General features: G+C 47.3%; 1 protein-coding gene across 3 annotated transcripts in view; it reads left to right on the top strand.

The window, feature by feature from the left end:
- Positions 1 to 14,190, top strand: part of hipk2 (homeodomain interacting protein kinase 2) — a 76,661-nt gene that overhangs the window by 48,816 nt on the left and 13,655 nt on the right. For all 3 annotated transcript variants that reach the window (XM_085780030.1, XM_085780033.1, XM_085780031.1), the window contains 3 exons: positions 8,282 to 8,405; positions 10,148 to 10,267; positions 11,593 to 11,679. In XM_085780030.1, coding sequence (XP_085636156.1) covers positions 8,282 to 8,405; positions 10,148 to 10,267; positions 11,593 to 11,679 — 331 coding nt within the window. The remainder of the gene's footprint in view (positions 1 to 8,281; positions 8,406 to 10,147; positions 10,268 to 11,592; positions 11,680 to 14,190) is intronic.

Here is a 14,190-nt window from a genome sequence, read left to right as displayed (position 1 = left end):
TGATGCCATGTGAGAGAATGTGGCATATTATCCGGTGTGCTAATATTGACCGTGCCACGCTGGGACGGCACGGCTCCATGTGCCATGTGGTGGCTCCCTGCCCACTGAATATTCCAATGTATAAAACACCTCAAACAGGAGGAGGAGGAGGAAGGAGGAAGGAAGAGGGAGTTTAAAGGGATAGTTCAACATTTTGGCAAATTGGCCCATTGCCATAATCACTATAGCAGTAGGTTCATTACCTTTATTTGTCGGTGCAAGCTATTTTTAGAACGGCAGAGCAGAGCGGCGAGCTGCTCAGAGCTACGCTACAGAGGCTAATGGGATTTCTTGGACAGACAGAGTTGTTTTCGAGGTAAATTCATGCAAAACAGCTGATGTGTGTTGCCTTCAGGGACAGTTTTTCAACAAGCAGTCTCTGCATTTACCTCAAAAACAACTCTGCCTGGTAACGTTCTGTTATTATCTCATAGCGTGGTGAATGTGCAGGTCACAACTTGTCCACCAGAGCGTTTTGGAGTTGTTGGATTGTGTATTTGATGAGTTTGATGAGGGAAACCAAGAAATCCCATGAGCCTCCGTAGCGTAGCTCTGAGCAGCTCGCGGCTCTGTTCCGCCGTTCTAAGAATAGCTTGCACCGACAATTAAAGGCAACAAACCTATACTGCTATGACTATAGGGATTATGGCAATGGGGCAATTTGCCAAAATGTTGAACTATCCCTTTAAATGTGAGATGGTGAGAGTGGGAGAGGGAACAGGGAGGACACTTGAATGTAAGAATGCTATCTATGTTATATAGCTCTCGCTCTCAGTTACAGTTTACTCCCTGTGCGGTTGCTGAGCTGAACTCCTTCCTCACGTTGTGTTGAATCAGCACCAGCACACACACACACACAGCTGTCACCCATATTTACATTAGCCCCGCGTCGATGAATTAGTTAGTGTACTCATAATTTCTATATTGAATAGCTGAGTTCCAAATACGTATCCTGCTTTTTTTTGCATCATCATGAAAGTCTCGTGTCTTTTCACTTTGTCTTATACCTTTGTATGACAGATCCTCTCTCCTCTCCCCTCCCATAGGCTTTATTTGCCTTTGTTTTAATGCATTGCTAGATCCACAGGGAATGCTAACACATGAACTGGTAAAACAGTGGCAGCCTCGTCAGCGCTTTCAGCTCGGCCTTTTTTCAGGGAGAAAAGAAAAAGAGTGAGAGCGAGAGAGGGAGAGAGGGAGAGGGAGGCCTGTTTTCAGGACCTTAAACACTAGGAATGTCGCCCCTGCTTAGTGAGCGAGCGAGGCAACATTTCTCAAGGACTCTGAAAAAGTTTTGCCTTGTCCAGACATCACCCTCACCCTCACCCTCCCCCTCTCCCTCCCTCCTCCTCCTCCCCCATCTTTCCACCCCTCAACCACCTGGAGCACCACCGAGGCCGTAAAAATTTAAATGCAATCTACCGTCTCTGTTTACGTAAATGTGCATTTACATGATCGCTGCATCCTGTGTCTGAACTCCTGCACTGTGGAGCGCTTTGTTGCTGTGATGAGATCAGGTGTTGCAGCTGAGGAGGTATAGTGAATATGTATATGTAGATATGCATGTGTGTGTGTGTGTGTGTGTGTGTGTGTGTGTAGCGTTGGGGTGGTGGTGGGTCCCTGCGAGCCACAGGTGCGCGGTAGGGGATGTAACTCTGCACATTGATTTCACAGTCAGCGACCACCATGCAATATATCCAGAAAAGTGTTTCTCTACGGTGCGTCTTCAAAGAGGCTGTGGAGGAACCTTTGAGGGCATGAATATGTAGATGAATACCCCAGGGGGTGGGAGGGAGGGGGGTGAGGGGGGAGGCAGGGAGTCATTCACAGCAACAACCCGAACCTTTTACATTAGGCAAGGGCAGAGCGTGGGATGGAGAGAGGGGAAGAGGCAAGGAGAAGGGAAAGAAGAGGAGATAGAGGGTAGAAAAGTTAATGGCAGGCTCTTTCCTCATGGAGTGCTTTTTCTTGTTAGCGCCGGCCGGGCAGCTTATACCTCTCTCTCTCTCCACCACAGCCAACGCTGCTACGTTTATAACCGTGCTTTCAATAAGATCTTATTTACCTTCAGTGTCCATGCTGCTCTTTACTTCTAACTGCCTGTCTGCCTATTGAATAAAACATAGTTACACAAGGGCCAATGATGAAGTCTTTGAAATGGAAAGGAAAGGGATCAAACCCATTACCATAGACCGGCTGACCTGTGTGCATGCGTGCGTGTGTGTGCATGTGTGTGCATGTGTGTGCATGTGTGTGTGTGTGTGTGTGTGTGTGTGTGTGTGTGTGTATAAATGCTGCAGGGTTCCAGGGATCCATCAGTCTCCCATCTGGAGCCAAGCTAAGGGAAGGTCAGCCTGATGGATACATCCTGACATGCACACAGCCTGTGATGTCAGCTGTGTGTGTGTCTGTGAGTGTGTCCGTGCATGTGTGTGTGTGTGTGTTAATGTGTGTGTGTTTATGTGTGTTTATGTGTGTGTGTGTGGGCTGGCCGGCCAGCCAAGCGCAGGCACGGTTCAACAGAGCAGAGGGCGGATAGGCGAGCAGGGAGGGGAGAGCTGCTAGACTGGCCTGGCCTCAGCGCCCTAGTTCGAGGGGTTTGAAGGGGGTGTGTGGGTGGGGGGGTTTTGCTGGCAGAGGAGGAGGGGGAGGAGTGGGAGGGAGGGTGGGGGTAGATGGTGAAGCAGGGTGGGTGAGGTGTAGGGGTTGGCCGGGGCTGAGGTGTAAGGGTGGGCTGGGGTGGCAGAAAGAAAGGAGCCATTCATGAGCCGTGCCATCTCTGGCTCCCAAGGGGACCGGGGCTCATCAATGACCAGGCCAGCTGGGAGGATGTCAGCATGCAGACTCCCCCCTTCTCTCTCCCCCTCTCTCTCCCTCTCTCTGTGCATCCCACCCTCCCTCTTTCTTTTGTCAAGGGCCAGTGCTGTCAGAGCCACTAGCTTGAACACTGAGGCCTCTCATGCTGTTGGGTTCCCAGTGAAATCCCAGAAAAAGAAAAAAAAAAGAAGCCTTGCCTCTGGGCTGGCCAGTGTTTCACACACCGTATGTACTGTATGTGACAGCTCACCTCCAGCCTACGAGCAGAGAGACACGCACGGTCTGACTGCGACTCTGCGCTGCGGTGTGGCCGCGCCAGCTGGAGAGGAGCGAGGTGGGGTGCATCTTAAAAGGCGATAACACAGCGGTGTCTGCTGAGTGTCATATGTTCAGATGGCGTGTCCAAGAGCCTTAATTCTGCAGCTTTTCAGCCACAGTCAGAAAAAAACTGTACTTTTTTTTTTTTTGCATGTAAGTGCATTGGCCAAGTCTTTTTGAGTGCTCCAGAGTTAAAATCCATCTGAACTTCTGGCTGCATGAGTGCTGTATGTTTTTTTTTCTTTCTTTCTTTTACCTGCGATAGAGATGAAGAGTAAATGTCATTTCTGCATGAATTGTCAGTCTCTGGTGCTCTGCTGCTGCTGCTGCTGCTGCCGTTGCTGCTCTAGGAAGGAAAGGGGGACAGGAAAGGAGCAAGGTTTGTGAGGCTGCACAGATGTGTGTGCTGTTTATCACTGCCAGTGAAAGGCCTGCATCAGCAGCAGCTGTGGGGCGCTTTGCATGCAATTGCAGCAGCGCGCTGGTAGGGGCACATTTGCATTTGTGGTTTCATATCACATTTCGTATCATGAGCAGCGACGTTACTCCCTCTCTCTTCCTTCCACCCTTCCTTTGCTCTTCTCTCTCTCTCTTTCTCTCTCTCTTGCTTGCTCTGTGCCTTTCGCTGAGGCGGAGGAGCTTTTCTGTGAGAGGCAGCGGAGCCGCGAGAAACAGCCTAAGTAGAGCACTGGAGCGTAACCCTGGAAGGTTCAGGCTGAAACAGATCCAAGCATAACATCAACACTAGCAAATCTCTCCATCACACACAAGGGCAATGTCCATGTGGTCACGGCACACAAGCTAACATGCCTGCTACTAAAGTTTGTTGAAGTTGGCTGTTACAAAAGCCATATGACACGGCGTTGGCAACTGCATGCGTCAGCTGCCCTTAAGCTCTTCTTCTTGTGTCTGTATTAGTTTTTGTTTGGGAGCTTGTGCGAATTACATACCATAATGGTGATTGATGTTGGACCTTGTGTGTGTGTGTCAAGAAAAAGTGGGTTGAAGTCAGAGGTCTCATGTGTGTGTGTGTCCGCTGGAATTGCAGGGATCTAGAGGACCCTCTGATGAAAGGGCTTCCTGCGGCTTTCATTTCCACAATGCGTTTTGATGGGGAGACTTTCCACACAGCTGAGTCGAGAAAAAGAAAAAGCCCTGTGTTATTATGAGAGAAGCCCATCTCCTCCTCCTGCAGCTCACCATGCATCATATGTATATTTTTGATTTCTTGAAGTCAGATAACATTTTTAGGGGAGCTCATACTCATGCAAATGAGGAGGTATATAGGTGGGTCTATATATATACTTTGTGTAGGAATGTGTGAATCCTATTTAGATGACAAATGCACCGCAGAGCTGCAGGGCCGCTCCAGTATATTGGTTTCATTATATCGTAAAACTATAGCATAGGTAAAAAAAAGAAAAAAAAAGATGAAGAAACAGAAGAAAAAGAGGGAAAAAAAAGAAAGAAACACAGCGCTGCCTGCTGCTATTATCAACTTCTGCTCAGACAGCGTGATAAGCAAAGAGCGGAAGAACAAACAATGATGTTTGAATGTATAAATAGAACATAATCTTCACAAACTTCTGTGCATTGTTCCGCGGTTTGTCATGAAACAAAGTGTTTAAATGATTTGACTTGGGTTTCTGAGGACTATAAATTGACCTCGACTTCAAAAGCCACGCTGAATAATAATAGGACGGTTCATAAATCTGCATATGAACATGTGACTCATGGAGAGAGTCCTCATCATCCAGCCTGACTGAGAGTGTTTCTGCCTGAAAGTGAAAGGGGGACAGGAGGAGTTTGACTTTTGTTGGTGCGCTTGCTTGTTTGAGGTTGCTTGTTACCTGTGTGTATGTGTGTGTGTATGTGTGTGTGTGTGTGTGTGTGCAGCTGTTATTTTCTCTGTGATGTCCGTGATGAAACTCCAGCCTGCCTAACAGCCTGTTAGAGTCCACGCTGATCCCAGTCCTGTTGTCCATCTCCTCCTCTCCCCCTACCTTCAGCAGACCGTGCTGTTCCCTCTCCTCTATCACCTCCTCGCCAGCCAGGCTCCTTTATGTTTCGTTGGCAGCCTCCTTGATAGACGTCTCCACTCATTGTGTGTGAAGGTGTCTTTGTATTGATGGTGTTGTAATGGCGCCCTAAGATACTGTTGCTATAGAGCGCTGTCTGTGGTGTCTGTTCCCCCGCTGCCCCTGAGACCCCAATCACCACCTTCTGTGACAGGAGCTCTTAACTGAGCAAAGCGCTGCTCCCCCTCATTTGCTTTATTTCTGTCTCTTCCCCTTTACTTCGCGCTCTCTTCCTGACTTATTTCTCTTTGTGTTGCTCTCCTCGTCTTGTTTATCCTTGTCGTTATCTTCCACCTTTACATACCGGTCAAACTTCAGCTTCTCCTGTCCTCTTCTTTTGATTCCACCCAGCATCAGGGAGAAGCAGTAAATAGGTATTTAGGTGGCTAGCTACAGGTAGAAATTTAGCTTTTAAAGGTGTTCAGAAATGGCCGTTTGTCCTGTTTGTCGCGCCTCCTTCCACGAGTTTACCCGAGTTAAGGAAAACAAATTTGATTGGTCGTTATCGAGCGGGCGGGATATTCAATGTTTGGGGCGGACCGAGCGCCGTGTGTCGGAGTGTGTTTAGCTAACGTTATAGCTTGCTAACTTCGCTAGCGAGGCTAAGTGATGGTCCGCAGGGATCCGGAGGAGGACAGAGGAGAGTTTGTGTCAGTGGTGGTGGACGAGTCTCCTTGTTTTTCTCATACGTTTGATTGACGGATGACAGATGCAATATCATTGGCTGATGAATCGTGACGCATAATTCGTGCGCCTGCATTATCCAAATGCGCAAAAAACCTACCCCACTTTCACCCCGGATTTACTCGAAAATAGAATTTTGCACAAAGTTTGGGCTCCATCGTCTGATAGATGAGTGATTACACGTTAATTTTTGAATTTTTATTGGTTTAAATATACAGAGACAATGCACATTAATAAACATTTCTGTAAACATGCCGGTTTAGCCACGTTGGCTAATTTTCAACCGTAGTCTCTGGGGCAGGTGACTTGAGCACTACAATAATTAAAAATGCATTAAAATGGGGGGTGGACGGGACGCTATAAGACCTATAGTGGGCTCAAAATCAATTTTCTTTTCTGAATACCTTTAAACACACAAGATGTGTTCACTCATTCTCCTGCTGCCCTCAGACCACTCACACATACCCCCCCTGCCCCCCGCAGGCCTGTAAAGTCCTATAGCGTCCCGTCCACCCCCCATGCTGCTTTCCACATTCTCTGTTTCCCTGGTACCTACAGTTTCAGCGGGCCTGAGGGGCTAGGCGCCTTCATTTCTCTCTCAGAGACCTAAACCCTGCCAGAGCCCGCCAATAAGGCTTAGGAGGGAAAGTGGTGGGGGGTTGGAGGTTGGAGGGTGGGGGGGTACACTAGCCTAGTTACCATTGTCAGAGCAATTAGTATTGTGAACCCGGCAACGAACGAGAAACTTTCCAAGATCAGCCTTAAGCTCCTGTAATTTGTGTGTCACGCTGTTACCATGTTATTAATTGATAAAGGGAGGGGGAGGGGAGGGAGGGGGGACTAGAGACGTCACAGACAGGACAAGAGCTGAAGACCAAAAGACGTCTGGTCCGTCCTGATGACAGTCTGAGAACCTCTTGGAAGTGGTTTTGGGTTATTAGCGAGCGGAGCCACGATGTTCCTGGTTATTTTAAGCCCCAGCAGAGACGAGAGCTCACTCAGAAGTGTGTTAGTCTTTTTGACAGGACATAAAAACCCGCTGAATTAAATTTGGGAATTGTTTGGGACTGCGGCGCTGTTCCGATAACTCAAGCAATATTTCTCCTTTTTCATCAAATCAGAGATATTTATCTCTCTCACCACTGAAATGATCTGAAGTGGTGTAGCGCTGCATGTGTGTGTGTGTGTGTGTGTGTGTGTGTGTGTGTGTGGAAAAGCCAGTGTCTGAGAATTAAACTCAACTGAAACGCAACCTGCTAAAAGCCCGGATGAAGCTCGTTGCATGCTCAAGAGAATATTTATGTTGGTTTTATTTTTCATGGCATAATTGCTTCCACATTGCTTTGTGGCAGTGGACTGTGAAAACACAGTAAACATGCACTTCTACCCCTGCACAGTCCCTGTGTTTGTTTGACTAGCAGAGATGGGGCTCAGTGATTGGTGCCTGCTCCTGCACGGTTCATCAATCAGTTATCTGCAAGGTGCCACCTCGGAAACTGCCAACATGACAGCCCACAGACACGGCGAATTAATTGAATCTCCTGTCTTACTGTTAAAAAAAAAAGTGAGCGCTAATTTGTGTGTGCATGTTGTCTAATTAGATCAGTTGGCTCTGGGAATGTAAAGTAAAATTTGTGGACGGTCTCCATGTCACTCCTACATACGCAGCATCGATTTTCTTCCCTCTCCTCCTGACCTGTGCGTACTCCACTGCACTGCAAAAAGAATACAAAACAGTACAACAAAACAAGAATATTTGTCTTATTTCTTGTCAAAATGTATAATTTCTAGACAAAACTAATCTCTTTCCATTTAAAATAAGACTCATCGCCTAAAAATTAACTTGTTTTTAGATCATTTTCACTTGTTTCAAACTAATTTTCACTAGAAATAAGTAGAAAAATTTACTAATTTTAATTTTAAGTCTTTTGTGCTTGTAATAGGAAAGAAAAACTTGCTCCAGTATCAGATTTTTCTACTCATTTCAAGTGAAAATATGTTTGAAAGAAGTAAAAAGTGTCTTAAAAACAGGCTAATTTTTATGTGGCGTGTCTTATTTTGAGTATAATTTGATTTGATTTGACTAGAAATTACATTTTGACTAGAAATAAGACAAATATTCTTGGTAAGACTTTGAGTTTTTGCAGTGTGCAGTGAGACACTGCTCACAAGGCTCCCGCAAATATGACTTCATATTGAAGATGACAGTGTAGTCATGTTGCATTTATGTGTAATATCTTTGTCCCATTACAGCTCCACTCAGCCTGAACTTACATACGGTTTCCTTATTAGAGAGAAAAAGGCTCTAACTAACAGTTCCTGTGTGTTTTTTCCTCTGTCCTCAGGGCTCCGGAGATCATCTTGGGCCTGCCGTTCTGCGAGGCCATCGACATGTGGTCCCTGGGCTGTGTGATAGCTGAGCTCTTCCTGGGATGGCCCCTCTACCCCGGAGCCTCGGAGTACGATCAGGTAACACATGATTGCTTGGACTTTCAAAATCTTCTGCTGCCCCCGACCTTTGAGCGGCTCATGATTGCACACGCTTGGATGTTGTTGGGGGGGGCGGCTGCTGGCTGCTAACATACCTGCACGTCTGTCTGGCGTTTATGCGTCTGTGTGTGTGCGTGTGTGTGTGTGTTCTCCCTCTCGAGGGTGTGTGTGCTTTTAAGTGTGTTTGGGAGGGTGGGATGCTTCTCTAATCCCCCTGACAGCCCCTGATGATTCTTGCGCAGCCTTCCCTGTTTATCTGAACAGATGCCACGGAGCCACTTGTCCAATTAGCGCAGCCCCTGTGCTCCAGAGCAAGACACTGCAGCGTTCCCCACTCTCGATCGCTCAGACGAGGCTCAGTGGGAAAACCTTCCAGCAAGTTGTGCTCCATCACCGAACAAGCTTGCCTGATTTCCTTCTTCTCCTTCTTCTTTTTTTTTTTTCTCTTTCGGCCCCAAAACTTAGGCAAAGTGTCTCATTTGCAAGTCTGACATCAATCGTTAAGACGCCTCAGCTCAGCTCAGGTCATGTTTTGGTGCTATAGATATTCCAGCCAGATCCATTTGGAGTAGGCCTAGTTAATGTCAGCCTAGATCAGGGGTACTCAAATACATTTGTCGAAGGGCCAGAATTTTTCTTAACAGACACCTTGGGGGCCGCACATCCAAATAGGCCTAGATTGAAATTAAATTAACCTTTTTCGTCTAATAATTTAAATATTTTTATTTTACTTGTAAGCACATCATTTTTATTTATACACTTTATGGTGTTTTGTATGATATAAAATGAAAAATCTTGACATTATCATATCATCATTTACATATCATGCTGGAGCTTTACACTGCTGACTTGTATCCTCAGACATGCCCTGTGATTTTCAATTTAAATATGACCTGACCATCACAGGACATGTCTGACTCTGTTCTGAGGATACAAGTCATTGGTCCTGAAATGTGTGTTTCTCTTCTATAATACACATTCTACATCTCGGAGGAGACTTCTTTCCACACACGGGCTTCCTTCACCTGTCAAAAGAGGCAGAGCTCAGTGGGAAACAGTAGGAGAGACACAGGCCGAGGGAACCGGGACACAACACCGGGGGAGAAGCAGGTCGTGCAGCTGTGCACCGCTGACGTGCACGGAAAAACAATCGCGTCTCATCAAATGCGCGCAGCTACGGCTTTTGAGTTGTGCGCGTGCATGACGCGCGGCTACATTGAATGGGTTTGAGCGCGCGCAAAAGACGCTTCATCTGAACGGCCCCCCCATGCATGATGCACACACAGTTGAACCAAGACGGCGGTGAAAATCACCCACGGTCTCTGCAGACAGGCAGGGAAAACCCTGCAGTCCAGCCCGCTCCCCCGCTTCACTCATGGTGATTTGGGTTCGTCGGCGTTTCTGTATCCCAGTGCAGCGCCTCACAGGCACACACAAACGCTGCGCACGTGTTTCCATGTCCCAGCGCTTTGACTTACAGGCGCACGGAGCCCGAGAAATACAGTATACAGTAATATGTAAACTAGTAGAACTCAGTCGCGGGTCTGATTGGAAGGTTCGGCGGGCCGGATGCGGCCCGCGGGCCGCCTATTGAGTACCGCTGGCCTAGATTTTCACACCGTACGTCCTTCTCAAAGTTTTTTCTTGTGAAGTGCTTCCAAACTAAATGTTTCACTCGTGCATGTGATGTGACTGTGTTTTTTTCGTCTCGTGTGTTGCAGATCCGGTACATCTCACAGACGCAGGGTTTGCCAGCGGAGTATCTGTTGAGCGCAGGGACCAAGACCACCAGGTTCTTCAACAGAGACCCCGACTCCACCTACCCCCTCTGGAGACTCAAGGTACAGCTGGAATGACAAAGATACTGTAGATTAGACACAGAAAAACACAGGGCTCCGTTTCTGGCTATAAACAAAGTGAGAGGTGTTATGAGAGCAAAATAGATCTGTGTTAGAGGATTTGACAAATGGAAACCCATGCAGCACCAGAGCTCAGAGGGCGTCTGCTCTCCCCACCCCCCCTCCCTCTCCCAGCCTTTCCCACTGTCCCGTTATGTAGGCCACTCAATGAGGAGGTGCACTCCTTTCTTTCCTAGCCTGATTAACTTAACTTGAACTTTTGTGTGTGTCGTCGCACAGTTGAATTTGCACACCGAGTTCCTGACTGTATCAAATTGCAAACACTGAATGATCCTCCATCTCTGCAGGGTATGCCGATGTGTTTGTTTCCAACGTCTGCTCTGTCTGATCTGCTTCGGAAAGAAAAAAAAAGAGAAGCCGAGCTCCTCTTCTTCTTGTGAAACCCATCAACATACCACACTGACAACAACAGATGAGAGTGATGATTGGAGTTTAAATGAAGACACATTAATATAGAGTGGAGAGCGTGCGTGCTCTGCAGTCAGCTGCCCACGGGCTTTTAGCAGGTGTCAGGTAGAAAAAAAAAAAAGTTACGCAACTTTTCCCACATGTTTGCTCACACTGAGGAATTTCTATGAAGAAGTGTTAAGAGCTCTGGGCTCATGTGGCTCTTTTTTTTTTTTATAAACACACTGTTGTCATTTGCTGTGAGTTGACAGCAGCGCTATATAAGAATGACACAGAGACGGTTTATTAGCTGTAACTCATCGGGATCTTCTATCTAGCGTCTCTGGTATGTGGAAAGTCAAACATCAAGGCATCCTGATCCTGACCGACTTCTTTTCCGATCTAGAGCGACTGCTCAGCTTCGATCTGACCTCGCCACGTGTTTCCACGTCGACGAATGGCAGCTGCGTTGCTTTCTCGCTGCCTGTAATTAAAAATACCATGTGTTCGTGGATCGGGTTTGAGTACGTCCTCAACCTTTGAGGGATAATCACGATGTTTATTCTTCATATCACTCCCGTCTGTACCTCGACTCGGTGTTGATGGGATGTAGTGTGCACTTCCACATGCAGCAGCACCCCCGACCCCTCCTTTTCCTTCCCTTTCCTTCCTTTTCCCTATCTTCTCTAGCTGTTAGATGAGTGTTTGTGTGCTACCCCAGGGTTGCTCAGAGGGCAAGCCGAGTCCTGCTGCACATCAACAACAAGAGGCTGTAATGAGCCAAATGTAAATAGTGCGTTTCCAGAGGGGGAAGTGTGATGGGATTTGGGATGAACATCTGCTTCTTGTCTCTCCCACAGACTCCGGAGGACCACGAGGGTGAAACGGGGATCAAGTCCAAGGAGGCTCGCAAGTACATCTTCAACTGCTTGGATGACATGGCGCAGGTACTATTATACACGTCTAAAAGCATCACTGATGTTTTTGCTTCAATGTCTCACATTTTGAAGGCCTCCGTCCTCTGATGACGCTACTTATAGATCCCGGGGCCAGTTTGATCCATCACATCACATCCCGAGAATTATCTATCAAATATTTGAAGACCTTTAAAATATTTATCCTTTCACGGCCTGATCTCCAGATGCGGTGGAGCTCTTGCCGCTATATAGGATTTTTTTTACAGCAGTGAACTGAAAGCAGCTGTTCACCGACAAAAAAACCAAAAAAACCTCCTCAACCCTCTGCTCTGCCTCTGCTCTTCATTTCGCTCCGACCGCTGTCTAATAAGTTACAGACAGACATTTGAGCTGAACATGTGGTGAGGCTGGTTAACGTGTTAGATATGTACAGTTTGCTTTTCCTATTTAAGCGCCGACGAGTGTTGTGGCGGTGCCGTTTCTGCTCCGTACATCTGCACTGCATGTCAGCATGTAGAGGGCAAAAAAGGTACAAAATGTTTTCCTCTGTTTTCATCCGCTCTTTCACACACACACACACACACACACACACACACACACACACACACACACACACACACACACTCACTCACACACTCATATTCATACATGCGCACATTCCACAGGGTCCCAACCAGTTTTTCAGACCGGCTCAGTGGGACCCGCAGCGTGTTGTGTCTGCGTGACTCAGCTGGTTCGCCCCTCTCTCCCTGCAGCGCTGCCTGCATGTCACCTGTTGGAATCTGTTTGTTTTAGGGGAAGACGTTACATAACCTACCAAAAAAAAAAGCGACTTACAGAGTTTAAGGCGGGAGAAGCACTGTCATTGACCTCGGCCACATCTTTTGTCGCGTTTTTTTTCCCTCTCTGTGACTCAGAGTGAATTCATCTCTCCACGGTGGGAAAGTTCACATGTAGCCATGACATTTTGATAGGACGTGCCTGACAGTGAGATGATAGTGCAGTGTTGTTTTGTTCCCCCTTAGCTCGGGCCAAATGCTGGTTCTGCTGGCAGATACGGCAGCGCTGATGGAAAATTACAATGTTTTTCCTAGGTCCCCCTTCAAATCTCTGACAGTGCTCTCCCGTCATCACGCTCCTCGATCCTGCCTCCGATAAAGACTAGCCAAGAGATAAGAGTTAAGCAGGTGAATTATTTCTTTTTTTTTTTTTTTTTTTTCGAATATGGATGATGTCTCGGTGCCCAAACAGCAGCAACAACACATGTAGCTACTTAAGTGATGGAGACAATTACGGTTGTCCAGTAGCGCCCTGGGCCGCTGTCAGGCCTGTCTGGAATAACATGCTGTCGGCTGGGACGAGATGCTATCACTGCCTGGGTTTGTTGAATTTGCAGTTACCACACACACACACACACACACAGACACACACACACACATGCAGCATGGAGTTTAATGAAACCAACCTGCAGTGGTATGATATCCCCTGGGTCATCTCTGTCTCCTATGCTTCAAGCTCTGTGTCCCATCTTTCTCTCACTGTTTGCAGCCAGACTCGGCTTTACTGCAGAAACACAGAGGAGATACTAGCAGAGCTGCACAAGCTTAATGTGAGAGAAAACCGCCTATTTTGCCCCCATCTCACTATCCCCGACTGTATAAACAAGTCAGCCTTGTGGACATCTGTCTCCGCGTGTATAATGGATGATATAGCTGAAGGCCCTGCAAGACAGAGGGGCTGGGTGCCAGGAAGAGATAATGAACCTCCTTTCAGTCGTGGGAAATGTGGGGAGGCTTTAGTCACAAGTATATCTAATTTGAGTAAATCAGAGACCCAACTTAGAGCAAATGGCCCGATGCGGATGTGGAGGGAAGGTTTGGAACTGCTCAAAAATGGATTCCACTTTGATCTGCAATCATCCGATATCTCCGTTGATAGGAGTGAAACCACATAGCAGCGTGTTCTTCACCTTATCTTCCTTTTATTACATACACTTAAACACGCTCATCCTTTCTTTCCGCCTCTCCTCCCACTGTGAAATAAAGTTTACGAGCGAATCCGCACATGCTGCTGCTGCTGCTGCTGCGGCGCTGCAGCAGCGTGCGTCCTGCATGCCCAACTCCACGTCTCCTGAGGCGTAGCCCAATCTGTCCCACTGCTCGACATCTGCCGTCCATGCCCTTAACTCCGGTAGTGGTTATGTCAGTTGCTCCTCACGACACAGATGTGGCTCCATAAACAGCCGTTGACATGCAAGACACGCGAGGCTGACCATGTTAGTGGAAGCCCCTGTGTTCTTCACAGACCGTTTCCCATTCAACATTTGGAAATGTCAAATGTTGCCTTTCTGCTGCAACTTGGAAGTAAAACGAAGCCTGAAAATATCTCGTCTATCTAGTAAATCCACATATTTTAATTAAATCGATGATGAGCAAACTTTTTTTTTTTCCTTCTTCAGGCCACTTTCTCATAGCGGCACACCTCGGCCTCATGCTACGCGTGCACCGCCGAACTGTACACTTTCCCAAAGTCATCTCTTCG

The sequence above is a fragment of the Trachurus japonicus genome, chromosome 6 (genome assembly GCF_045865225.1).
Source record: "Trachurus japonicus isolate A0001 chromosome 6, Traja_1.0".
NCBI classification, from domain to species: Eukaryota; Metazoa; Chordata; class Actinopteri; order Carangiformes; family Carangidae; genus Trachurus; species Trachurus japonicus.
This window is presented reverse-complemented; position numbering and strand designations above follow the sequence as displayed.